This window comes from Caenorhabditis briggsae, assembly GCF_000004555.2.
Source record: "Caenorhabditis briggsae complete genome, chrI, whole genome shotgun sequence".
Taxonomy (NCBI): Eukaryota; Metazoa; Nematoda; class Chromadorea; order Rhabditida; family Rhabditidae; genus Caenorhabditis; species Caenorhabditis briggsae.
This window is the reverse complement of record NC_013489.2, coordinates 4,566,830-4,593,010: the sequence shown is the minus strand read 5'-3', so window position 1 is coordinate 4,593,010 and position 26,181 is coordinate 4,566,830. Positions and strand designations below refer to the sequence as shown.

General features: G+C 38.5%; 4 protein-coding genes across 4 annotated transcripts; all 4 read left to right on the top strand.

The window, feature by feature from the left end:
* Positions 1-1,272: 1,272 nt before the first annotated feature.
* Positions 1,273-3,895, top strand: CBG04006 (the record flags this gene model as incomplete). Its single annotated transcript, XM_002639371.1, has 6 exons — positions 1,273-2,350; positions 2,403-2,533; positions 2,578-2,991; positions 3,035-3,452; positions 3,499-3,569; positions 3,614-3,895. The coding sequence occupies 6 exons, from the start codon at positions 1,273-1,275 to the stop codon at positions 3,893-3,895; spliced, it is 2,394 nt and encodes a 797-aa protein (XP_002639417.1).
* Positions 3,896-4,360: 465 nt separating this feature from the next.
* Positions 4,361-5,920, top strand: CBG25252 (the record flags this gene model as incomplete). The annotated part of the gene is made up of 3 exons (XM_045244185.1): positions 4,361-4,474; positions 5,168-5,588; positions 5,637-5,920. 3 exons carry the CDS (start codon positions 4,361-4,363, stop codon positions 5,918-5,920), a joined length of 819 nt encoding a protein of 272 aa, XP_045098272.1.
* Positions 5,921-15,361: 9,441 nt separating this feature from the next.
* Cbr-lim-7 lies at positions 15,362-23,694 on the top strand (the record flags this gene model as incomplete). The annotated part of the gene is made up of 9 exons (XM_002639372.1): positions 15,362-15,503; positions 17,276-17,323; positions 17,370-17,434; positions 18,690-18,775; positions 19,796-19,946; positions 20,061-20,263; positions 20,460-20,778; positions 22,904-23,065; positions 23,494-23,694. 9 exons carry the CDS (start codon positions 15,362-15,364, stop codon positions 23,692-23,694), a joined length of 1,377 nt encoding a protein of 458 aa, XP_002639418.1.
* A 1,315-nt stretch (positions 23,695-25,009) lies between these two features.
* On the top strand, positions 25,010-26,067 carry CBG04011 (the record flags this gene model as incomplete). The annotated part of the gene is made up of 3 exons (XM_002639373.1): positions 25,010-25,048; positions 25,095-25,628; positions 25,678-26,067. 3 exons carry the CDS (start codon positions 25,010-25,012, stop codon positions 26,065-26,067), a joined length of 963 nt encoding a protein of 320 aa, XP_002639419.1.
* Positions 26,068-26,181: the final 114 nt, after the last annotated feature.

The window sequence follows — 26,181 nt, the reverse complement described above, 5'->3', positions numbered from 1 at the left end:
CACGATGAAGGATTCGGAAACTTTCTTGAAGAATGTGTACAACACACATGCCCCTCACTACAATACTATTCGCAATTGGTTCCATCGTTTCGAAAAAGATGACTTCTCGCTCGTGAAAAGGATCGCTCTGGGAGACCCCGTGAGTTGGATTTGGACAAGCTGAAGCACGCATTGCAATCGGATCCATTTCAATCTAGCCGTGAACTAGCTGTCACATTCGGAGTTCACCATAGCACAGTCCTTGAAGGTTTGAAGTCTCTTGGAATGAGAAAACTTTTTGGTCGATTCATACCTCATCACCTGACTCAAGCCAACCTTGACCGCCGAGTCGACGATTCGATTACTCTTCTCACTCTCCACGCGGGCGATCGATGGCTGGACCGGCTAATAACCGGAGATGAGAAGTGGGTCTTCTACGATAATCACCACAGGAAATCCCAGTGGGTTGGAGAAGGAGAGAGCCCACAGGATGTCCCCAAACCCGGCCTTCATCCGAAAAAAGTTATGCTCTCTGTGTGGTGGGGAGTGGACGGCCCCATCTACTGGGAACTTCTGCCCGAGGGCAAAACAATAACTGGAGACCTCTACACTACTCAACTACGAAACCTCAAGAAAGCAGTCGACCGTTCGGCCCTGAAAGACAAGAAAGTGTACTATCAACATGATAACGCTCGCCCACATGTTTCGAAACAAGTGAAGCAGGAGCTGATGGGATATGGATGGAATGTTCTCCCTCACCCCCCGTATTCTCCTGATCTTGCTCCTTCCGACTATTGGTTATTTGGCGATATGACACGTGCCTTCGAAGGAAGAAGCTTCAATTCCCGTGGAGCGGTCGAAGCGGCACTCAAACAATACTTTGCCTCACGCCCGGCTGGATTCTACCGCAATGGAATCCATAAATTGAGGGAACGTTGGAGACATGTTGTTGATAATGATGGACAATATAATTAATTATTCGGTTATTTTTTCTTTGAGAAATAAACTATTGAAAAAGTGACAAAGACTTTCCCGCCAACCTAATAATCCAAGAACATACATTTTCAGCAAGACTTCTGAGAAAGGTTCAGATCCCTATCCCTACAAATTTGGGACGTTCAATGTTCGGTGTCACAGATGAGACTGGACAGCTACAGTATGGTCAGGTGTATGTGAGATACACAGAAAACATAAACAATAAGACTCCACGGAAAAACTCTGGTAGAGTTTTGACAGGTAGGGAAATGAGAAGAAATATTCGGAACTTATTTTTAAAATATTTCAGGGCCGATCATGGTCACAAAATTCCCTACAATGTGCGCAGGAGACATCCGAATGTACGAAGCTGTGGATATCCCGGAACTTCATCACCTCACAGACGTCATAGTTTTTCCTCAAAGCGGACCAAGATCCCAACCGGACGAGATGGCAGGCTCCGATTTGGATGGAGATGAGTATGCGGTCATCTGGGATCCGATTCTATTTTTCCAAAAAAATGCCCCAGCGTTTGGTTATTGCTCCGAAAAGAAAAACAAACAATTCACACTCGGGGAAATGGATCACAAGATGAACGATTTCTTTGCGCTGTCTATGAGACAGGAAGACGTCGGAGTAACCGCTATCAATCATCTCCACCAGTCGGATCAGTTTGGAATCGATTCAGATGTTGCTAATTCTTTGGTCGAGAAAAACGCAATGGCACTTGACTTCGCAAAGTCTGGAGATCCTCCACTCCCATTGACAAATGAGGGACGAATTAATCCTGAAACCGGACTCTGGGAACCACCGGAAAGATCTGAACGACGACCTGATTTCTCTCAGAGTCGTCACGCTGGCAGTGCATCATATGCATCTTCACGTCTTCTTGGAACACTCCATCGAGAGTTAAGATCCATCAATGACGTGGTTATGTCATCGTCAGAGAAACAAGTTCCGGTGGTTATCGATGATCTTTTGATTTGGGAAGGCTGGGAGAAGCATAAGGACAATGCAACCCTACAGATGATACGATACAATGGACAACTCCGTTCGATTATGGAAACGTTTGGAGTGGCGACTGAAGCAGAAGTGTTTTCCGGATGTTTCCGGGATATCCGGAATAGGCAATCGGAAAGAGAACAAGACGACATGAGCATGTACAACACTGAAAGTGTTATCGAAGGGCAGATGACTGATTTATATAAAAAATATCGAAAAGAATTTTTCGAAGAATTCGTGACTCCCGAAGCCAGGATGCCAGCATATATGAGATTGACAGAACCTGAAAACGTGCGCAGAAACTACGAAGAGGTGGATGTTCTGAGAAGAGTCTGTAAGCAGCCCAGCGACGCCATGATGGCAAAAGCTATCGCCTATTATAGAGTCTGTTATGGTAGGTTCAATGGACCGATATTTGAAAAAAAAAAACACGGTATTGATTTAAGAAAATGCGATGAAGGGAAGTGATAGAAAACTGTCGTTCGCCTGGATTGCGTACGATATTCTGAACTTCGTCAGGGGGAAAAATATAATGGAAATGGAAAATGTTCCAGTACGTCGTCTACCACAGTTTCAGGTGAGTTTCAAATGATTTAATTGTAATCAAAAACATGTTTCCAGGCGATCCGCGATCATCGAAACGCATTCATTACCGATGACAAAAATCGTGCGAAATCAAAATACAGTCAATTCATAAGAAGATTTAATTCTGTTGGAAAAGTCGGAGAATCATTGACTCAGCAAGAAATTCAAGCGAAGAATATCATTTTGAAATATGTTCAGCACAACATGGAACTTCAGAAGTGTCTATTCATCATTGATTCGTGGGCCAGAGTCAAGGGATTGATTTGTGATTCTGATGATCTAACAGCATGCAGAAATAATACTCAAAGAGAAAAATTGCTAACCAGTGCAACGGAAAGCAGCCTGAAATGGTACCACCTTGCCCTTATGATCATCATGGTAGCTACAAAAAAGCTAGGCACACTCATGGACGAGAAACAAGGGCAATCTGGATCCAAGATTTTTGAAGCAGTGAGTTAAAGATGGAAATTCAAAATATAACGATTTTTTACAGATACATTTATCGGATAACGATTTGATCATCAAGCAAAAGTTAACAGATGCGGATCTGGATCGTCTCACAATTTCTTTCTTCCGATTCCTCTCAACTCGAGAGTTCCGTCGTCTTCGAGTTCTAAACTTCAGTTCAATTGGATTGAAAAGCGTTTTCATGAGAGGAGAATGGCTCGTCTATCATACTGCAGCGACGCAGACATACTACAATATTTTGTTGAATTTGAGGTTCGACGAACTTCCGACATCCACTGAAAGCATTGCTGATAAGCAGAGTATCCATCGAGAAGGAGATCCTATATTACTGGAAATTCCATTTGAAACCAACATTGAGAAATTACTCAACCAGTTGAGAGAGAAATCAAGATGTGTGCAAATTGATGGAAGATTTGATACAAGATTCAAGAAGAAGGGTTACGGTAAGAGTCGAAGATCACAAGTTCAGAATTAAAATGTATATTTCAGGACGCATCATCGTCTTGTCTCGCGGTACTACAGAAGCGATCAACGAGCTGAAAGACTTCACAACGATCAAGGTATAATAGGTTCCACAAAGTTAATAATGATTATATTATTTCAGTTGCCGCGTTACCTCTCTTCACAAGATAGGAGCATTTCGGGAGAGTTGTCTTACTTACTCTATTTCAAGATCATGGATGAACGATTTGTCAAAACCATTCAAGGAACTCCATCTCAAGGAAACCGACTAAGACCTAATAATAAAAAAGGCATGAATAAAACTGTTCGGTCAGTTCCGGCACGATTGAATAACAATCGTCGATTTAGGGAGTATGGAGCAGTGAACAGAGCGTATGGAGGCTACGACGACATCTACCAAAGACATACAAACACTTATAGTTAACCCAATTATTGATTTTATCTCAAACTTTAATTGTATATTACCCACTTAAATCTACTTATTTTCAAGTCCTTTTCCGGCTGTCTCAACACGTTCCTAGTCTCCTGTTTGAGATGACCAATCACCTTGATCTGTTGAATTCTACAGATCTAATTGATCCCGGGTCGCAAAGAACATCTCCTGACTAATACGTGTGACACATCCATAATACTTGTAGCTGATTCTTGTCGACCTCACCCAGTTTCATTTCTTTGTAGTACATTTACTCAATTCTTCATATATGAAGATTTTTTTTGCACACCACAAACCGCCTTCTTTTTTTTTCTGCGATTTGTCATATCATCCACCGCCCACACTGACAAAAAAGACAATCAAAACTCCCACTGTGCATAATTCGATTAGGGTATAAAAGCATTCCCAAGACAATATAAAACAGAATGCCCAACATCATAAGTTGGAATATTCGAAATGGATTTTAAGTCCATTTGTTGTGCTCTTCTCTTTGCTATTTTTCTTCTGATTGCTGGACCGGTTGTCTATTATATTGCTAGTCACAATGGAACAGGACGTCATCCAAAACAGGTAGATCGTGTGGTAATAAATATATAATATGAAAAATTCGGATGTTAAACGACTCGAAAACTTTAGAATTTGACAATTCAAAAAAACAAAGATTTGCATTGGAAAACTTTTCTGAATTTAAAAATTAGAGTATTTTCGAGTTCCGATTTTTCAAATTTACTGATCTCCGAACTTCCGATTGTCGGACTTTTTCGAGTTTCTGGATTTTCGTATTTCTGGCATTTCAAATTCTTGGATGTCGGAGAATCCTAATTTCTGAAAACATCAAAGATTTTAAGTTTCCGAGTTAGGTAATTCTGAAAATCAGAATATCTAAATTTTCCAATTTCTAAATTTAGTCCCTGAAAAAAGTCTGTAAAATAGTGACGAAACCTCTTTAGTAAAAAACAGGTATTACTGTAAGCGGAGTGCTGTAATTGAAGGCCCGGATGGGGTGAATATTAAGGAGAAAATTCCCTTCCAGGCCATTTTCACGGTTACCGTATACCTTCCAAGATTGTTGAAGAAGTGACATGATACCTTAAGAGTACTAAGAGTATACAAAATTAGTTATTGATTACTTCCGGATCGAATCACGAGTTTAAGTTAACATCTAATGTAGAAGACACTTCTTTATTGAAAATAATGAAGTGGTTCAGGATTCCTCACAATAATCTTAGAATCCCCCATAGTATTTTCCATTCATTTTTTCAGATCCTACCAGTCCCCGGCGAATCCACTCTTTCTTCCACTTCCGAACCTTCCGATCTTCTTGCCACCTCCACATCCTCTCCTCTTTCGCAAAACATCTTCGTTGACGGCTACATGGTTGGAGGAGGAGAGCGTGTGCTGGATACATCGGACGCCGATGCCTCATCCCAGATGGAGAAAAATATCAAACGCCGACATGACACCAATTCTGATTCCACTGGGTCGAAGGCGTTGCCAATTGAAGAGCATAAGAAAAAGACATTGGAGATTTCTGATGACGACGCCTTTGACAATGATAGCACGAAGAAGCATTATTCTCATTTTCCTAAAACCGTGAAACGAGTGGAATTAGATTCTTCGGAACTTCAAATCAAGTCTGGATCAACAATTCATGACTTCAACAACTTGGCTTCAGAGGAATCAAGTGAGGTTCAGAAAACCATCTCGGCGATAAACTGTTTTTTTATTTCAGAAAGCACCGTAGACCAAAACCTGAAAAAAACGGCCCCAAGGAATCATTTTTCTGATTCTCAGGAGAACAACAAGATGGAACCATCCAAATCAACTGAAAGCGCTGGAAAAAATTCAAAGGAAATTCACTCAAAAGAAGAAAACGACGACGAATCGGATATCGTCCACCATGACCAGAGTGAAAAGTCATTGAAAAAAGATAACAGCAAAGAAGATTATCGCTATGAAGTTGAAGAGGAAGTCGAGGAGACCAAGATTTTGAATAAGAAAAATCATGGGAACTAAATGTCTCTTCTGAAATAAAGTATTTTTGTTGCGAAAGTCTTGAATTCCACTAACCTATTCTCTGTAAACTTATGAGGTTCAAAATAAAATCATGGAAAGATAAAATTTGTATTTAAAACATAAATTGCTTTTGCTTTTCTTTTTTCTTCAATTTCACACAACTCTCTTCTACACTTCTCTACACTCCCTCGCCCTCCCCTTTCCACACACCAACAGGAGGGTTTATCTACGTCCACAACGTAGTTGTATAAACACGTCCTGCTGGGCGAGTGGTTGTGTTTGCAGTCGGCGTTTGCGCGTTGCGGGTTCGACTCCACTTGCTGGCAATGATTGAATTATCATTGAGCCAATCCTTTTCTGAACTCCATGAGGATGGAAATGATAGGTCTGAGCCAAGTTTAATTTTTTTTTGTATTTTTTACAACTCATTGGCTGTCAGGTTGAAGCTTCTGGTCGAAAATTGAAAAATGTTCGGCTTTTGAAGGGCGTTAGACATTAGTTTTTCAATAACTAGTGTACATTAGACCATGAACAGGTTTTGGTAGGCTTTAGTAGTGATCTAATCAGTAATCTGGATAACTTCCGCACAGAAGTTTTGGTCACAATCGAGTATGCCTGATCTGTTTTCGAAACATCAGTAGTGTGCTGTGTCGATTGTTGACAATCGACAAAAATTGACGAAAATCGTTAAAATCGGTGTCGATTTCGTCGACTCGATCAAAAATCGGCATTCAAAAAGTCGACAGAAAATCGACTTTTCAAAAGTCGATGAAAGCGAAAATCGACGAAAAATCGACGAAAAAATCGACTTTTGTCGACTTTACTGTCCGAGAGGACTACACGGCCGGTGACCTAGAAACTGTTACATCGGCAAAATTTGAAATTGTCTTAAGCGAGTTTCGCAAGTCTTTTGGCTCCTAGCAAGCCCACCTTTTCCAAACGGACAAAATCACAAAAGCAGTAAAGCAATTTCTCACCTTTGTCAGGTTGTAAAGTGATGGAACGGAAATCTGACATGTTTTTGCGCCCGACTGATTTACAGCCATCTTTTACATCAATTTTGTTGCTCTCTCTCTCTATCTCGAGAGTGTCCCATTTATTTTGTTCCGGTCAACCAAGAACCCATGTTTCTTTTCTATTGACAGATAACCATCTCATTAATCTTTGTTACTAATTGGCCTGTGCTTTCTCATCTCACAATAACGGAGAAGTTTCTCACGGTGGCGATCCAAGGACAACTTGTTGTGGAGAAGAAGATTACGGTGGTTACACACGTGTGCGACGACGCGGATTGCGATTCTTGAAGGTGTGGAGAATACATATTGGCATAACCTAATTAACAAGATTACAATCGGGATGATGAAGATAGAGGGTGGTTTTCACAACAAACGTGATAAAGATACACAAAAGAACATGAAATATTTTAAATCGGGATTTTGGAGCTCTGAAAAAATAGTAAAAGTTTTACGGTAAACTATGTCAGGAATAAGAAAAGTACCGAAATTGATAAAATTTGTGATCGTAATGGTCATATCTCGTTTGGGGAAGTTTATTCGAAACATTTTTCCAACTAAGGTTTTCGATTCTTGTTGTTTATTTTTCGTCTAAAACGGTTTTGTTTTCCGAAATCTTTAAATTTATTATTTAAATAATCTCTTTTTTTTTCGTTTTTCCACCTATAACCCAAGATTTCGCGCATCCCCAGCAGTAATGTGTAATTATGAATAAGTGCGCGCACGCGCGAGAATGTTTATGTATATTATCTCGGAATAACTGTTTATGCTCCAGCTCATCTCAACGTCTTCCGTTCCTCCCTGACGTGCTAATCATCGGGTTCATGTCGACACAACGGCATCTGTTGAGTAAATGTTTAGAGAGTTGTATGTGACAAGAAAATAAATATAACTCTTCTTCCCAAACCGTCCGTTTTTTACACTTGTATGATTCAGATGATAATTGGGGGGAAGCAACCGGTGCTTTTTGAAATTCTCTTTGATGATTTCAACCCCTCCTTTTGACATTTGGAACTGTTGAGGGACTACTGTAATATAACACATAGAGAGAGGAAGGTGTTGTATTTGTGCGGAGAAAGAGGATTACATTGGAGGTCACACGTGTTCGTTGTGTGTCTGTTAGTCTAACATTTCTTCATTAGCAGGATGAAAAAGTCAACAGAGGATTACTGTAGTGACACACAGGTGATATTAATATTAATAAAAACTGGAGTGCACTCTGGAAATTGATTCGGGGTTTTCACAAAAATACAAAAAATGGTTTGGTACAATTATGGTCAGCTAGAAACTCTGAAGGCTTGGATAATCCTGGAACGGTTTTTGTAGGGCTGATAACCTCCAAAAAAGCCGAGATTTTTGCGGGAGGTCATATAAATCCGCTCTAACTTTAATTTTTCAAAAAGGCGTTGGTCTCGACGCGAAAGCTTCAAATTGAACCGCCGAGTCTTACTGTTGTAAGCCTGCATTCCATCGGAAAATTGCGGGAAAAAATTTATTTTAAAAAACGTTCCGGAAAAATCACCGCGATTTAGAAGTTCATTCACAACTATCAATTTCAGAGCAACCCAGTAAATTGTATCACGTACAAGTGACAATGCTTTCAGACCCACGGGATTCGAGACTAGACTTCTAGTTTCAAAGCAACGAGTTAGCAATACTAGATTCTACTTTGGTGCACCCGAGTTTCAAGAAAGCGATTAAAATAAAAAGCATGCAATTTAGAAGTTTCTGACTATTGCACATTTATCAAACTATAAACTTTGTAGATCAAAGATTTCGAATTTTTTTTCAGAATAACCAGCACTTTGGCATATAATGTGAGCGAAACCACCTTAACTAGATTGTGGTTTGAAAATTTGGCTTCAAGCTTTAAGAAGCATCGAATCGATTTGAATTTTCTGGATTTTCCGGTTTTATTGAAATTTCTGAGATTCCTGTAGTTATTTAGGATATCTGAATTTCTGAATTTTGACATTTTTTCAACTAATTCAATTTCAACACCAGTTTCAGAAGGTATTGATTGTCCTTTCGCATTCTATAAATGTCTTGATACACATGACGATGATGGTAACTTGTTGACTTGCGAATCCAGTCATTTAATCCAGAAGAGTCGAATCGATCCGATTACTTCTGGATTACCTTTATCATTTCGCAGAGCCCACCTCCACAAAGACGCATATTGGCAGATGCTTCTTTTCCTTCTTCTCCTTCTCCTATTTTCCACATCACCTTCTTTTTCTTTTTCATTTTCAAGACCACAATAAAACAACCCAAAACCAACGGGTGGTTGTGTAGCAGAACCTAATAAAATTCGCGGCGTTTCGACTTGTTGGAACAAATCAAATGAATCCAATCTTTTTGAGTGGTTTTGGTTAGAGTGAGAATGGCACAAAAGGGAATGTACAACTGTCATTAAAATCGTTGAATAACTTTCTTAGAAATTTAGGATTCATTGGGCGTTCTGCAACCAGCTCGCCTGTGGACCCTTGAATCGAGGCTTAACAAAAACATTAAAAGTTTCACAAATCGGATTTCAAAACGCTACAGTCTTAGCCCAAAGCAAACCTTCCAACTTTTTCTCAATTTATGATCTCTTTCAAATTTGTTGCATGCTATAGGTATCAGTGCTCAACGAGCTTTAGTATCGGATCATCATAGTTTTAAACTGAACTCTTCCTTCTTTGATTAGATCTGTTGCTCGAATATTCACCCCAAAACCTGTAATGGCCTCCACACTGTCAACATTGAGCGCAAGTATCTGAATTCCTATGCAAGATATCAAAAATGTGTCAACTGACAAAATATTTCTGATATTATGATAAAAAATTTATCAGTTGAAAACTTTTTTATACCTTTGACAGGTACCGTGGAAAATTGGCTCAAAGTTAAAAGTTAGGGACTCTTCTATTATAGGTTTTACGGTATTCTTGAGCTAATTCATTCATTTTCCAATCTGCTTCGAAAAGTACAGTGTATCCAAGTTTAGGACTCTTCTTCTATCTATGAGTCATTAACTTTAAATTTTCGAAGAACTAGAATCCTCTTCTAAATGCTCAGAAGTCTATTTCATAACTGTTCAATATGTTTCCGTAGCCATGAGAATACTGAAGCCTAAAAATAGAAGCTTTTCTAGTTCTTATGATTACTGGTAGAATTTGAAATTTTCCTTATACTGAAAGATTAAAATGGATTTCAAAAGATGTCCGTTTCATTTCCAGTCAGATTATTTAGCTAAAAAATTTTGAAGCTAAAGGATCTTTCTCAGCTGACGTAAGATCCTGGATCTCATAGAGTAAACTTGAGTAATGATTACCGTAAACAGATGTGTCTACAACGTCATCAGAAGGCTTCGTTGTTCTTGAACATTATAGATCTTTTGATTACGACCCTATGGAATGTTCTAGAACCTCCCATCGCACGTCAAATCTTGCTACACCTCAAACGTAGTGCCCCTAGAATCCTTTCCTTAAATCTTCTTATCCATTAGCTCATCCACTCCTTTTCGAAAATCCATCCAAACTGACCCAACTAAAATAGATTTCCTGATCAAAATAAAGAAGTGAATGACGATAGAAAAAGTCAATGTTTGTTCAAAAAATTCACTCTGGCACAGAAAAAAGAAGAGGGTGGGATGCGAGGGTGAATCAGTTGTTGGGAGATGTCGTGCACACATGCACATGTGTAATGCGGATACGTTCAGTCCCTTCGAGCATCTCCTCCTGAAGCTCCTTCCTCTCGTTTTCCCTTCAGAAGACCCCTTACCAGCAGCACCAAATGAAATGGGAGATGTTTTGGGCGGTCGTCTCGGTTTTCAAACCAATCGAATTCCTTTTTCAACCCTCAGTTGTGTGTCTATCTCTATTCACTACCAACACGTGATATGTGTCAAAAGCTCCAGGATTAACCCATTCTGAAAACTGTTTCTTCCAGAATATTCTTCCACATGTGAACGTCGTCTTCTCGGCCACGCCTACTCCGAAATGCTCCTGATGAGCAATAATGCCCACTTCTTTTCCATACCAGGTAACTTGTTTTCCGCTTCGTTTCTCTCTATGAATTACAATTTTGCATGGTCCTTTTCTTTTTTGTTTCCATTCTTGTTTTCTTTTTGTTTCAAAGAATCAAAGAATTCTTCAATAGAAACTCATCACTCTCCCAAAATGTTCATGTTTTCTGAATACCTCGAAAAATTTCTTTTGTAGTGACCTTTTTGTAATGTTTACGATCTCATTTGTGATTATTGCTCACTTTTAACGGTGGGATTCGTCTGTGAAATTCATACACATTCTTTTTAATACCTTGCGTTTCTAACTAGCTCCTGTTTCTTAATTTTTTAAATAATTTTGAACTTAAAGGAGGGGGAGAGAGGATTTCATCGGTCTAGCTTCACGGCTCCTGGACGTTTCAGAACCCGACGTTTCGGAACCACGACGTTTCAGAACCCGACAGTTCAGAACCCGACAGTTCAGAACCCGACGTTTCAGAACCCGACTTTTCAGAACTTTTCTGCATTTTTGTATAGTGGTTTTTGCGCACTTAATGAGCTCACTTCAATTTTGTGTTTTTCTGTTTTTTATTCATTCTCATCTACCGTACTCCAAATAATGATAGGTTCACACTGGGTATCTCTCAAAAAATCGAAAAAAAATTGAACTTTTCAAGAACGACGTCTAGAAGTACGCAATAATTTTTCCGGCGAATAGAAGTCTCATTTTGAATGGTTTTATAAATGACATCGTTTTTTAAAAGTTCAACTTTTTCGATTTTTTGAGAGAATCCCAGTGTGAACCTATCATTATTTGGAGTACGGTAGATGAGAATGAACAAAAAAGCAGAAAAACACAAAATTGAATTGAGCAATGCTCATCTGGTGCGCGAAAACCACTATACAAAAATGCAGAAAAGTTCTGAAACGTCGGGTTCTGAAACGTCGGGTTCTGAACTGTCGGGTTCTGAAACGTCCAGGAGCCAGCTTCACCGGCGTGGCTCAGTCGATAGCAGCGCCGCACCTTCAATAATCGTCCCACAAGTTCAACTCTTCGAGAGGCTTATATGAACGAAGTTCCGAGATAGTTTTTTTTTCATGTTCTCCTATCTTACAATTTTGAAACTCCTCACCCCTTAATTTCTTTCAAAAATCGACATTCTTCAAACCGAATGAACTTTCCCATCCTTTTCCATCCTCGTAATTTTCAAAGTTCCCACGGTTGTTTCTTGTATCGTACGAAATTTCAGACTTTCAGCTATCAACACTCTTCGTTAGCACTCATAAAGTACAACAGGTGACCGGGCATGACCTGTCACTTTGCACTGTTACTGGAAGGTGCGAGAAATGAGATCCACCAATACAGGCACCTGATTTTGTGAAGAAGAAGAGTGTAGGCGTGGGAGAAATTAATGGAGAATGAGAGCTCTAGATTCTGAATCCTGAATAGAGCATTCGAAAAACGAGGCATTTTTCTTCAGTTTTCAGTTTTTTTTCAGTTCCTCGGCTAGATCGACCCTTCATTTTTTTCTTTTCCTCACAATGTCCACCCCCATCAAACTGCTCATCCTTTTCAAAAATTTTCGGCTCTTTTCTACCTTCGATTATTCATTTCTTTCACATGAATTCATTCATTCAACTTCAACTAAACTCCAGATATCCTCTCAATTGTATGCACTTTTCTTCCAGAAGATTACCCGGAAAGATTAGGCAATTGAAAAAAAAGACGAAACAATTTGATGAGGTTCTCGGATTAGAGGTTTTACGCCGCCTTCTCATATTTTGATTTTTATTATGACCCCTTTTTCGATGGCTACAAATTTAACTCCATTTCTCGAAATTCTTTGATTCGTGTGATTTTTTGGACTTTATAGTTCGGCTCCAAGACAATTTATGCAGACATCGAAAAAAAAATCAGAAAACATCAAACTTCTGAAATTCTGTATTTTTCAAAAACTGAAAATCTGAAATTTTGAAATTCAAAAAACCTGGAATTCTGAAAATCCGAAAACACTATTATGTCTACAGTATTTCTAGCCTGTTGACTCACCGTTGATGTAATTTTAGATCATATCTCATAATTTAAAGGATGAACCGAAAAGTGTTGATATGTCTGAAGAATATTTTAAAACCACCAAATCTTTTATATTTCAGTTTCGTAATCAGGTACCGGTTAAATCGTAAGCAACTAGTAATCCGCAGGCTTACGCCCTGAATTCGAGCTCAGGCTCTTGTAGTTTGTTGTAAACATCTTATAGCCAGAAGAACATTACGACCCAGAATAAAATCTTCTCGTATACATTCCTAGAATACTTTTACAGTCGGTATTAGTCATCTCATTTGTTCACGTCTTCTCGATATTCGTTTTTTTCCGGTATCACCTAATTATTTTCCCCTCATGCCCTCCCAATTATCACATTACATTGAAATGACATGTGGATCCTTGTTTCATCCGGTTGTCGGCGATTCCTTTGAAGTTAAACACCTCCAGAAGGTGTGAGCTGTCAAAACACGCGTCAAGAGACTAGGTGTCCGTCGAAAATAGATGTAGATGGTAACCGTGAAGATACTGTAGATTCCTCCGGTTGATAAAAAATGTGTGATAAGGAGATTAAGTGAATATCGGAGAAGACAAGGTTGGAGAGATAGAAAAAGAAAATGGAATTGTCTTTTGGATTGTTGGTCTTTGAGAGCTTTTTTTGAGAGCTGACGCCCGGGTTTCCGACATTTTTTCGATACCGTCTCTGTCTGACTTTTTGAACTTTTTTCTTTGAGAATTTCGAAATCACGATCAACTTGAAAAATAGAAAAATAAGACGATTTTTAGGGTCAACATTAATCTTCATGAGTCGGAATCAAGCATTTTAAGGCGATTTCAAGTTCTTTCGACAAGATTAGCTCTCAATCTGGGCGATCATTTATTAAAGCTTTGTTATTTTTTACAGTCTCCGGATAAACAGAAATGTGTTATTAAAAAGTTTAGTCTTCGAGATAAGTCGAAGTCTGAGAATGACTGGAATTAAGGATTTTGTGTTTTTCGACTGTTTGCAAAAGGGTGAGGATGAGGAAATCTGAAAAACCCGTCAGGATTGTTCGATTACGTGATATATTCAAAGATCTTCCAGATTCAAAAAGTACAATTTTGGAAATAGAAGAACGATTCAAGAAGCCAAAGAAATGAGAAATTTGAGTTTCTGTAAAGATGATATTGCCTGGATATTGAAATTGGTAAATTTTTTGTACACACCGTAAATCTGTAATCCGTTGAACTTTGAGTAAATTTTTCTCGGTTCCCGTATAAGATATGGGAAAATTGTGAACTGATAAATTGTTCATCATAATTTTAAAATATTTTATCAGCAGACAGATTTTTGATATCTCTAATAGGAATTGAGAAAATTTAAACTTGACAGTCTGGGGGCTCTTTTGTTACAGCGTTTACAGTAGATCCTACATATATTAGGATTTGAAAGTTAAGAATCCCAAATCTGGAAAATTTCCAGTCATTACAGAAATGAACAGCTTGATAAATTAGTATACCCATACTGAATTCTGTCTGTTAACAGTCCGTCGATGGTCCGTCGGTTCTCCTTCGGCTACCTGCTAGAAGTCATTCACCAGTTTACTCCTTTTCCAGTTTACGCCATTCAGCTCATGAGCTATATAAAATTACTGAAACTTGAAAATTTGAAGCTCCGAAGCCTATTTTATAGCCTCAAACAAGGAGGAATGTTTTTTTTCCGTAGTTCGAAAATAAATGTTTTTTTGGAATATTCCTCAGCACCTCCAACTTTCTTCTCATTGAACTTCTAACTTAAATTGTTCTATTGGTGATAGCATTGGCCTTTTCATACTAAAACCTTCGGGTCCCAAGTTTTTGGATTCGATAAATTTTTCCGTTTCGGAAAATTGAGCATTTCTACGGATCCCTGTGCATTCCTCATGATTTTGAGACTCGTTTGGAAAACCTGCGTCAGACACCAAGTTAACTTAATTTTAGAATTCATTGGTGTTTTCCTTTCCCCTAACGATCCTCTTTTTTCGAAGCACTCTTTTTTGAAACTGTTCTCAAGTTTCATTCTCTTGCCGAAGGGCTCTCTCCTCTCCAACGTCTCCTTCACCTAGTCTTCAACTCCCGTTCACACTTATCTTCTTCTATCACTTAGGTGTTCCCATCCGGTTGATTGTCTCTCCTTTACTCGATTCCCTCTTCTTCTTTCTTCTTCTTCTCCTAAAAGTGGGGCGGAGTCGACCAATGCATCGGTCTCTATTCTCCTTTTCTCCCCCCACCACCACCTCCTTCCCAACCTCTTTTTCACTCCTCCCACTTTCGTCTAGGACCCATCGAGGTCTCTCTTTACGGCTCTTTTCCTTCAGAAACTCCTGGTTCATCATCTTCTGAAAAAACACCTATCTCTTTCCTTCCCTATTCTGTTTTCTATAATGGCAGCCAATATATGCATGCGAAGTGCGTATGAACTATTCTCAATCACATCTCCAGGAACATCGGATCTCGATTTGGGAGCATCTTTCTGGAAAGAAGAACCCGATTCCAAGTATCTTTGTCTCGATTCTCCAGTTGAACGTGAGTCTTTTTCTTTTCTTTGAAATATTGTTTTTGAGGAAGAAAAATAATGTCCAAAATATTAGAAGAAGCTAAAACGATTAGGATAAATGCCCTTCTGATCCATAAATATCCAGATTTTTAATTCTTGAATGAAAACAGAAATTGAATTGAGGAGACATTGCAACAAAAGTGTTCTTTTGGTTCCTTTGGTTTTGGACACTTGATGAGTTGGGAAAGAAGGATAAGCTCTGAATTATTGAGCGAAGGTCTCGAAGAAGAAGAAGATAGGTCTAGAATCTGAAATGAACTTTTGGGAGCTTTGAATTTGTCAGGGAGGCTGTATTTTTTTCGGATCAGCAAATTTCAAGATCATTTTGCGGTGTGAAACAGTTGAGATTTTAGGAACACCTAGTTATTTCAAAATCTAATGTTCTAAGGTTTTGTCAGAATCATACTTGTTAAACGGGCCGTGCCATAGTTTCTTTTAGAATTAATAGTATTGGACCAACTAAATTAGATATGATAAAACTCGACGAGTACTACAAAATGATTGTATTCGAAACAACCGTGTCTTGCTTATGAACAAAATTACAAGCCTCTAAACCTGAAAATATGGGCCGGCCGGGCCCTGCCTGTTTCTTTTCGGCTTGTTTCATCTGTAACTTTATGCATGGAAAAGACACAGTTTTATGCTATTTTTCACTTTTATTTTTTCCGCTACAGTAGTCCGCTTGAGTTTCTGTTTCTGTAACAACTTGAAATGTATTCCAAAGTCAACTTTTTCTTTCAAAAATAGTGATTAAAAACTCTTACTTTTTGGCCCGTTCGGTGATTCATTTCCTTTGCAAACATAATCAGAAGAGAGAAGAGAATCGTGTACTTTCTCCCTGTTTTCCTCCCAAAAAAACCCCCTACAGAATTGAAAAAGTGTGGGCGGTACAGATAAATCTATCAAAAAATGTTTCAATCTTTTTAAAATTCAATCAGTTTGAAAACTAAAAACAATCACAACAAAAACCGTTTTTCTTTTTTTCACCTTTTCGTTTCCATGAACCTCCCACTTTTTCTTCTTCATTTTTTTTTTCAACAAACTCCTTCCTATCTCCCTCGTCAGAAGCTGTAATCGTCTTATTCTCGGATAGATGTGCATATCACATGTACATATCCGCGATAGAGATTTTTCAACATGAAGAGAACCAAGAGAGACTCTTTTCTCTCTCAATTCGCAACTTTTTCGTAGTTTTGTTGGCGGGGTCGGGGCGACCGATTAGGATTACTGTAGCAGGTGTCGCCTATAATTGTTGTGTCTTGAGTAAACTTTTCTCTCCTTTTTTGGGCGTTAGGTTAGTAACTTTCTTATTTGTTGACCCGAAATAGGTAATATGTTTCATATTTCAACGAAGAACACCACCCGTCTTTTTTATGAGGTGGCAAGAAAGTGTGAATTTTTTTGGAAGCACCGAAAAAGAATTTGAGAAGAAATGAGAAGACCAACACTCGACAAATGAGCTATTTTATGAGCTTTGTTAGGCTCTAACTGCGTGTGAGCAGAGCACTTTTTGGTGGAGGCTTCAAAATGGGCGAAGAAAGGCCCACTACTTTTTCATTGTCTTCTGACACCTCGCCCTGGGTATCATTATCCCCCACTTTTTTGCTGACTTCCTTTCCCTTTAAAAACTCTATTTCTGAGCAAACCCTGTAATCTTCAAATCAACCCTTCCTCTCTTTTTGGGGTAATTTGGGTACGAAAAGAGAAGAAAGCAAAGTTAATCGGTTTTCCACTTTTTCAGAACGTCAACAGCAACAACCGATGGCAGTTTGTGCTGGCTGCCGATTAGGTGAGTTCAGAAGAAGGGATCGAAATGAGAAAGTGCTTTTTTTCAGAAATAGCAGATCGGTACTTCTTGAGGGTTCATCCAGATATGGAGTTTCATGCACATTGCCTCAAGGTTAGTTGGAGTAAAATTTCAAAATTTTGAAAATAATAGAATATGACAAACGAAAAACAAAAACCATTTGAAATAACATAAGAATCCAAACAGACAATTATATTTTTAAAACATAGGATTTTATTGAACATCAAACAACAGATACCGTATTTCCTACAATGGAAGTCTAACCAAACCGTCAGCTTTCAGCTTGATTATCTCGATTCCTGTGAAAGGTATCAAAAGTTTATAAACTGATAAATTATTTATTACCAGCAAGCTGGTGCGCCTTCGGCGCGATTCAATTTATTTTTTTTTTCAAATGTTCGTCGCTTCGTTTCTCACTTTTTCTAAATAAAAGGGTCACGTAAATATATATGTATTTTTCAATTTTTTCAAAAGTCCACAGACGGACACGAGGACGGACAGACGCCTCTAGCGTTTTATTAATAAGAAAGATAATACCACCACTATTTTATCAGTTGACAAAATTTTGATATCGTTAACAGGAATCGAGATAATCGAGCTCGAAGTTACCAGTCTGGGTAAGCTTCTATCAGAGGAAATACGGTTATTCTCCAGATAGAATAGTCTGGTTTGATCATTGATACAGATTGTGGGTAGTGCTCTAGTTTTAAGATTTTTGCAATCTGATTTGTATCTGCCAGCTCAGATCATTCTCCAAAAAGCAGACAACCTCAAAGATGAGCTTCTTCTTCTCCGTTTCCTATAACCTAGCATTAGAGGCAACATTTTCGCGCATGACTTGACGTATTGTTTAGTTATTTTATATGTATTCACCCACATTTCAATGTGTACATCGGATTTCCATTTTGAATATTATTCAGAAGTCCTTTTCCTTTCTCTTCCCTTTGCTCGCTTTTTCTTCTCCGTTTGAATAATTCACCGTTTTGATACCTTTATTCCGGACCATTGTACTTTTTGCTTCACTTTTTACACTTTTTTTGATGTGAAATATGCCTCAAATCAAAAAGGGCAAAAAATGATGAAGTAGAGGGGGTCAAAGACGATGAAAAAGAATCAAAAGTGTTGACCAGGAAGAGGAAGAGATGGATCGAATTACTGCGCAAATTCGCGCATTTTGTTGATTTTTTGAGTGTGAACGGAATCTCGTTTAGAATGAGAAGGAGGCGAAGACATTGCGTGATCTAAAATAAGGGACTTTTACCATCTGTCACTTGCATATCCAGGGGGCTGGGGAGCTGCTTGACACCGATGAATACCTAAGTTTTCCACCTAATTCCTCTTTTTGCAGTGTGCTCAATGTGCTCGACCATTGGATGAGAATCAGACGGCGTTCGTGAAAGATGGACACACGTATTGCAAGGATGATTACAGAAGGTAGGTCAAACGGTTGATGATGACAGGTGGAACAAGTACGGGGGCCGGGGGAACGGAGCCATGGGAGGAGACACCTGCGCGTCGCTTCGAAATACAATAGAAAAGAATTTAGGCCCCATATAGTAGTTGATGTTGACTCACTTACAACACACATTTTACAACAATAATAGAGACGGTAGTTTTGGAAAAGAGGAAGGGAGGATCTATTATTGTTATTATGGATGCATTTGCATAAAAGAGACCGGATAAATTACCCCATTACACAGTCAGTGAATATTTGAAAGCATGGTTGAAAGTTATTATTACGGGATTACGGTAGGGTGTGAATTACGGAAAAAGTTGATAACTAACGGGGTTACATGCGTAATATTGGGAGAAGATGATTCTGGAGAGGGTGTCAAGTGGTCCGAAGGAGCAACTGTTCCTATTTGTGTAGATGGTTTTTTATGTCATTTTTATTTTTAATTTTGGGTTAGAATATGTCACAAATTTCATACTGTATTCTACTGGAAATTCGGATGTCGAGTCAACATTTTTAGAGCCGAAAAGATTAGTCGGATGTTAATACGTTTTCGTACGGGATAATTCTGATAGTAAGGAGAATCTTTTGGTATCACTATAAATTTGAAAATTCTTTGCTCTTTGTTTTTTCAGCAGACGCTATTTTTTGGCTTTTCTGTTTTAAAAAATGCGAATTTTCCTACCAAAACCTATTTCTTCTCATAAGTACAGTATCCATTTTCTTGACTCTCTGTGCTAATAGAATCACAACCGAACGGCTTCTTGATAATAACAGGGTTCGAATGTGCCATCCCTTTCACTTCCCTTCTCCGGAAATCACGCATTCAACCGGGATGCTCTCTAACGTAATCACTAAGAAACCGCCCATCTGACGCATCTTTCCGCTTCTTGTTCTCACAGAAAAAAGCCGCCACCAGACGGCAAAAGGTGTGAAAATAAGAGGAGAGATGCAACCGGAAATTGCACCAGATAAACACAAACACAATATCTCTTTTTCAGTATATTCAAGACCACACGATGCACACGATGTCATGGAGAATTCGATAAATCAGATCTTGTGATGAGAGCGGGAGATCTGAACGTATTTCATTTGCATTGTTTCTCTTGTGTGGCTTGTGAAAAAAGGCTGCAGACAGGAGAGGAGTTCCAGGTGAGTAGCAGGGATTACATGGTTGCATAATGTTTGGTTTACAATTATGCTAACCTTATATACTTATATAAAGTACATAAATGTCCTTTTCAAATATACATAAAAGTTTTGTAGATCAAGAACAACAACGTATACTGTCGTGCGGATTGTCAAGGGATTGAGAGGCCGGATAGATCAGACTCCCTTCCAGATTTTTCAAAATTGTCGAATAATAACAATGATACTAACAATTCGAGTTCAAATTTCGATGAAGATGAATGGGATGAAGAACGATCCACTTTGACGTCTCTAGACAATAACACATCGAGTCCTTTAGGGTAAGTGCCATTTTATTTTTTGAAGAGCATCCAGGTGTTTTTTGGCTCAAAAGCAGCTTCACCCACTTGACACTTTTAGATATGTTTACCAACAGTACCTGGGGCTTAATCTAGTGAGCAAATGCACCTGGTTGGCAGCAACATCTGCTTTCTTTTTATCTTTACCGATACAAAACACGGGTTTCTCTTGTTACAGGTCTCCCAAATCAGATGGTGTCCAAACTCCATTATACGGTCATCATAACAGTGGATCTGGAGGATCGTCGAGTAGTTGTGGGAAGAAGAAAAAAGACAAACAGGCTACACGAGTACGAACTGTGTTGAATGAACAACAACTGAAAATTCTGAAGGATTGCTATTCTTGTAACTCAAGGCCTGATGCTTCATTAAAGGAGAAACTCGTCGAGATGACTGGTCTGAATGCACGTGTCATTCGGGTGTGGTTCCAGAATAAGCGATGCAAGGATAAGAAACGCCAGATTCAAATCACAGAGAGCAGGATAAACTCTGAAAGAGTATGTTTCAATAGTCCACCTATTCCAATGTTGTATTGTGATCAGCAACCTATCTTCTAATATATATTTATCTCTTTTTTTTGCTATTTCAAAAGTCTTTCTCCTTATCATCTCACTGTCTTGATGCTTCCTTGCTTTCCTATCATGAATATATATTCTGAATATTGTGACGTGGCATGATACACAAATAAAATGTGCATTTCTCTCATCTTTTCCAGCTCACCTACAGTAACCCAATTAGGTGGAATGCAGTGTGTGTGTGAATGTGTATGCTCTTCGTGTCGTAATTAGTTTTGATCGCGTGCCCCGCTATCTGTCTCTAGCTCTCTTCTTTTCCCCCGCTATCTCTTTTAACTCGATTCATCGTCACGTCTCCGGCAATCCATCAGTGTTAATTCGGAAGCCGCCGCTTCTCTTCTTCTTCTTCTGGAGGTGAGAAGTTTGGAAAGAGAGAAAATAGAGACCACCCAAAAGAGGAAGAAGAAGATTTTATTTGTTTTGGCTCCTGCATCCCCTCATCTTGAAAAGGAAACATCTGTCTTCGGCTCCCTTCTGTGTCAATTCAATTTTAGAAAAACGAGGGGATCGGTCATCAAAATGAAGACGTTGACCAGCAGGAGTCAGTCTGTCATAAACCATTTCGGAACAGATTTACTACTCGTTTGAGCTAATTAGGTTGTCCTAGAAAGATGCGCTCTTGCTCTTGCACCGATCAAAAGATTTTGAGGAAATTCGGAGAAAGATGAGGGATCACACATAGCTAGCTAGAAATCAAAGATGAGGAATTAGAAAGGTTTTAAGCTTAAGTTCAAAACCATACCATGGGCGTAGACTTGTAGTCTGTGCTCAAAATGGAAATTGTGATTTGTAAAAGAAGTGAAAAATTAGAAATTGGGTAGTATGATATGTAACTTGTTTATCAATTATCAAACTATGAATATTGTTGAAAAATAAACAAATTCCGGAGCATTTCCAAGTCAACTTACATAGATCCTCTAATAGAAGCCCACTCAAGCTTTTGAGCTCGATGAACTCGATCCATGTGAAAGATATCAAAATATTGTTTACTGATAAAATGTTGGTGATAATATGCTGAATAATTTATCAGTTGATAACTTTTCCATATCTTTCACAGGAATCGAGATAATTGAGCTCAAAGTTGAATTTTTCAAAAAAGATTAGAAAATTTTAAAAAATCTTTAATTTAAATTCACATTAATGTTTTTCAAAAATATCAAGCACATTCTAGTTGTTTCTCTCATTTTCCTCTTATGAATATCAGATTCATGCAAGTCAGCGATATCTCTGAAAGCCGATACATCTGAAAATAATACTCTTCTTTTTCTTCCTCTGCTCAAATCTCAAGTGCTTCTCCTTCTTCTTCTCCCTTCCATCCGTTCCTCTTCCTCGCTTTTCTTCTCAAATTCTGAAGAGGTGACACGCAGTTTCCATATGGTTCTATGTTCCTTCGAACCCTCTCGAAAATTGCCCACTATTTCACCAACTGTTTTGATTTTCTTCCCTATTTTCCGAACATCAACTATCACAATAACCCACTTTGGCTCTCCAAATGTTTACCCGTTTGTTTGAATTCAAAAACCCAGAGATGTGTCGGGAGACAGAAAGACAAGAAGGATGTTAGGGACCATTTGTAAACTGAGATGTTTGTTGAGATGCGTATTTGCCCCGGATTATTACATGACTTTTCATGCCGATCACCAGGTCGAACCAGTTCATTTTTCTTCTTCTCCTATCATAATCTCCAGTAATCCCTTACCATAACTACCGTAATCCTTCTCGCTAAACCCGTTCCATATAGTTTTTGCATGGTCAGTCAACAAATTCGTCGCTTTCGTTTTGGTTGGCCGTGTCATTTCCATCGCCCCTTTTCATCTTTTTTTCCATTATTATTACAGTGTCGTCTTGATCTAATTAGTGTGGTAGTCTCTCTGTCACAGAGATGCGCGGTGCGGTAATTCGTTAATTACTACCAGCCCCGACACATACACGGCCGTTTTTCTTCTATTCAGTCTCCCATCTTTTTTGGGGCATCTGTTTTTGTAGACACACGAATCAGTCAACTGGAAATGTAAATAAAAAGAGAGAATGAATGTTTTGGTTTCAGGAAGACGTGCTCACTAGGGTACGAATCAATGGAATCGGTCCTTTGATGGTTCAACCACCGACTCCGCACATTGACACGACGCTAGGTGGTGGACCAATTGATATTCATTCGTTCGCACAATGGTCAACGACACCAACGCCACCGCAATTTGGAAATCCTATGGTAAGAGTTTAGGATTTGGAGTTCTGAAAGTCGTATTTATGCAAGGGGAATGGCATAGTGTCATATATTCTCTCGAAGAGGTAGATTATGAACTTGAATTGAAATCAGCAATGAAGAGATCCTATAACAATCTCTTAGATGCTGTTGATGTCAACTTGAACCCGTTAATGGCTAAAATTTTTATTTTTGGGCTCACAGAGTGCCATCAATCCTTATATAAACAAAATCTCCAGACAATTCTTTTTTTTCATGCCCAGTTAATTTTATCATGCTCTTTTGATTAGGCTACATTAACCTTGCAACCAAAAATGAAGAAAAAACTATCATTTGACAAGGTTTTCAAAACCTCTCGATGATTCTGACAGATCTTTGAAGCAGTTTCTTTCTCTATTAATTTTTGTCTCATTTAAAAAGTTTCTGATTTTCAGATGTTCAACTCTCCAGTTGAAATGCCACCATACGGAGTAACACCAATCCTGCCACCGGGATCCGTCATATCAACATCATCAGAAGTTCTTGGTCCTCCTGGAGCTGCAATCTTTCCTCACTATTCTCCACAACAACAACATTCGTCATTAACTGCATCCTCTCATCCCATGTCTTCGCCCATTTCATCGTGCTCTGATTAGCTAATCAGAATCTATCAACAACGTTCATTTTTGCTCAATTCTTTTTGTTTGTATCACAACGGTTCCCCCAGTATTACTTTTTTTAGAATTTGGAAGTAGTGTATGTTATTTTTCTTCAGTATTCAACAGTATTTTTCAAAGCCAGCAGTGCTGCATTTCCGCCCTCAAAATGATACTTGTCAAATCTTCCCTTATGCATTTCTTCCCGATTATCCTGCTCACTTATTCCCCATTTTCATTGACTGTATTTTTTGAAAAAAAAGATTATCTATACCGGAGGCGTCAATAAATGTGTGTGTGTTCTAAAAAACGTTTTCAATCACTCCTGTTAGAATCTTTTGACCGCCAAGCTGAAGTCAAAAAGAACGACAGTTGTGTCGTTTCGTTTACCCAATAAATCGTTTTTTTGTCAAAAAGACGGGAGCCGCGGCGAAAAGCCATAAAAATGATAAGTTTGTGATAGTGGTGAGGTTGGTAGTACCAGGACAACTGCTCTTTTTTATCTCTTCAGTGAAATAGAAGAATGTTGAAGTTTTTACGAAAAAAAAAACGTATGTCACACATCATGGGGGTCGGAAAAAACAGCTAGGGACTGATTTTAGAAGATTTCTCCAGAATTCTTCAGAAGTCCTAAAAATGAACTCTCCCAAAAAGTAATGTTCCTCTTCAAATTTCGACTACCTGACCAAAACTTCTAGAACTTTGTTTTGAAAATGTTGAATGATATTCAGAAATTTTTTGAGGTTTTCGGAGAATTCGAGAGTTAAAATCTACTCAAATTTCGTCAATTTCGAGTTTTTTCTATTTTCCGATTGATTTAAGGATTCTGCAATTTTTGAATTTCAGAATTTTCTGACTTTTATGTATTTTAAGAACATTCAAACCTTTCAAAAAATAATTTTAAAATAATCCAAAACTTTGTGAAAACAAAATTATAGAAAATGCAAAACTTTGAATTTTGAATACCTCGATTTTCCCATTTTGAAACTTCGAAAATTTTGATCTTCTTCAGGTTTTACAACTTTACGAATTCCACATTTTCAGATTTTCCCAACTTTTAAATTTAAGGTCTTGGAAACAGAGAATTTGCATTCACGACGAAAATTCAGAACCTCCCAAATAACCTGAAACTCCCAAAAGAAATCATAAAATCTCACACGCCTAATTTTGAAAAATCGTCAACTAGAACTAGATCATAAATTTCCATCGAGTTGGTGCAGATTTTTATCTATCTACTAATCGAAACTCCAGTCTTCAGTACAATCTGTCAAACCGAACAGTTTTCGAAATTTGAAAAACAGCAGGAAAAGCCACGATGTCCGATGAGGAGGAGGATGATGTCAACTTCAAAGCTGTAAGTTCTTCAGAGTCAGAATCCATCAACATTTCTAAATTTACAGGGAGTGGAAATCACAAGTGGTAAAGCCACATATACAGTTGTTCGTCTTTTGGGAGAAGGAGGATTCGGAGCAGTGTATCTTGTGAAGGATGGAAAAGGGAAGCAGTGTGCGATGAAGGTGGAGAGAAAGATCGAGAAAAGAAAGCATTCGAAACTGAAAATGGAGATTGCTATTCTGAAATTGGTCAATGGAAAACACTTCACTAAGATTGTGGATCGTGGAAAGAAAGATAAAGAAGGATTCTTCTTTCTGGTGATGGAGTTGGTTGGGAAGAGTCTGAGTGATCTGAAATCGGAGAGACAGGACAAAGTTTTCTCATTTGCCACGGGCCTTGGAGTTGCCAGTCAATGTCTGGAAGCAGTTGAAGAACTTCACAAGGAAGGATTCATCCATCGAGACCTGAAACCGCAAAACTATGCGTGTGGATTGGATGATAAGAGACATCTTATCTACATTCTCGACTTCGGAATTGCTCGAAAATATTTGAACACTAAAAATGAGTTGAAGACACCAAGAGAAACAGTCGGATTCAAGGTTCGATTCATATGTCATGCTGCTAGCAAATGATATCAGTTTATTTCAGGGAACAGTTCGATATGCTCCGATCGCCTGTCATCGAAACATCGAGATGGCTCCAAAGGATGACGTGGAGAGTTGGTTCTACCTTCTCATTGATCTCATTCTGGTTGGAAGTGTTCCTTGGAGAAAACTGACTGATAAACACGAAGTGTTGAAGATGAAAGAGGAGTGCCGTAAAGATAAGAGATCCCTTTTGTACAATGGCATCAAACAAACAACTGAATTGAACAAAATACTCGATTACATCGATTCGAGAGCATATCAGGATCGTTTGGACTATCAGTTCATCTACAAATCACTTTCTGAAGCATGCACTGCGGCTGGAATGGATATCGATGCACCATATGATTGGGAGAGAGAAAAGGAAGGAACAAGTGCTGAGAAATCGAAATAAAAAACTCTTTCATTTGAATTGAATAAAGTTTTTGTGATGATTGCTTCCATTTTTGAATTACTGAAAAAATTGAAAGGAGTTTATAAGAGAGCTTCTTTTGTAGTTCCAATTATT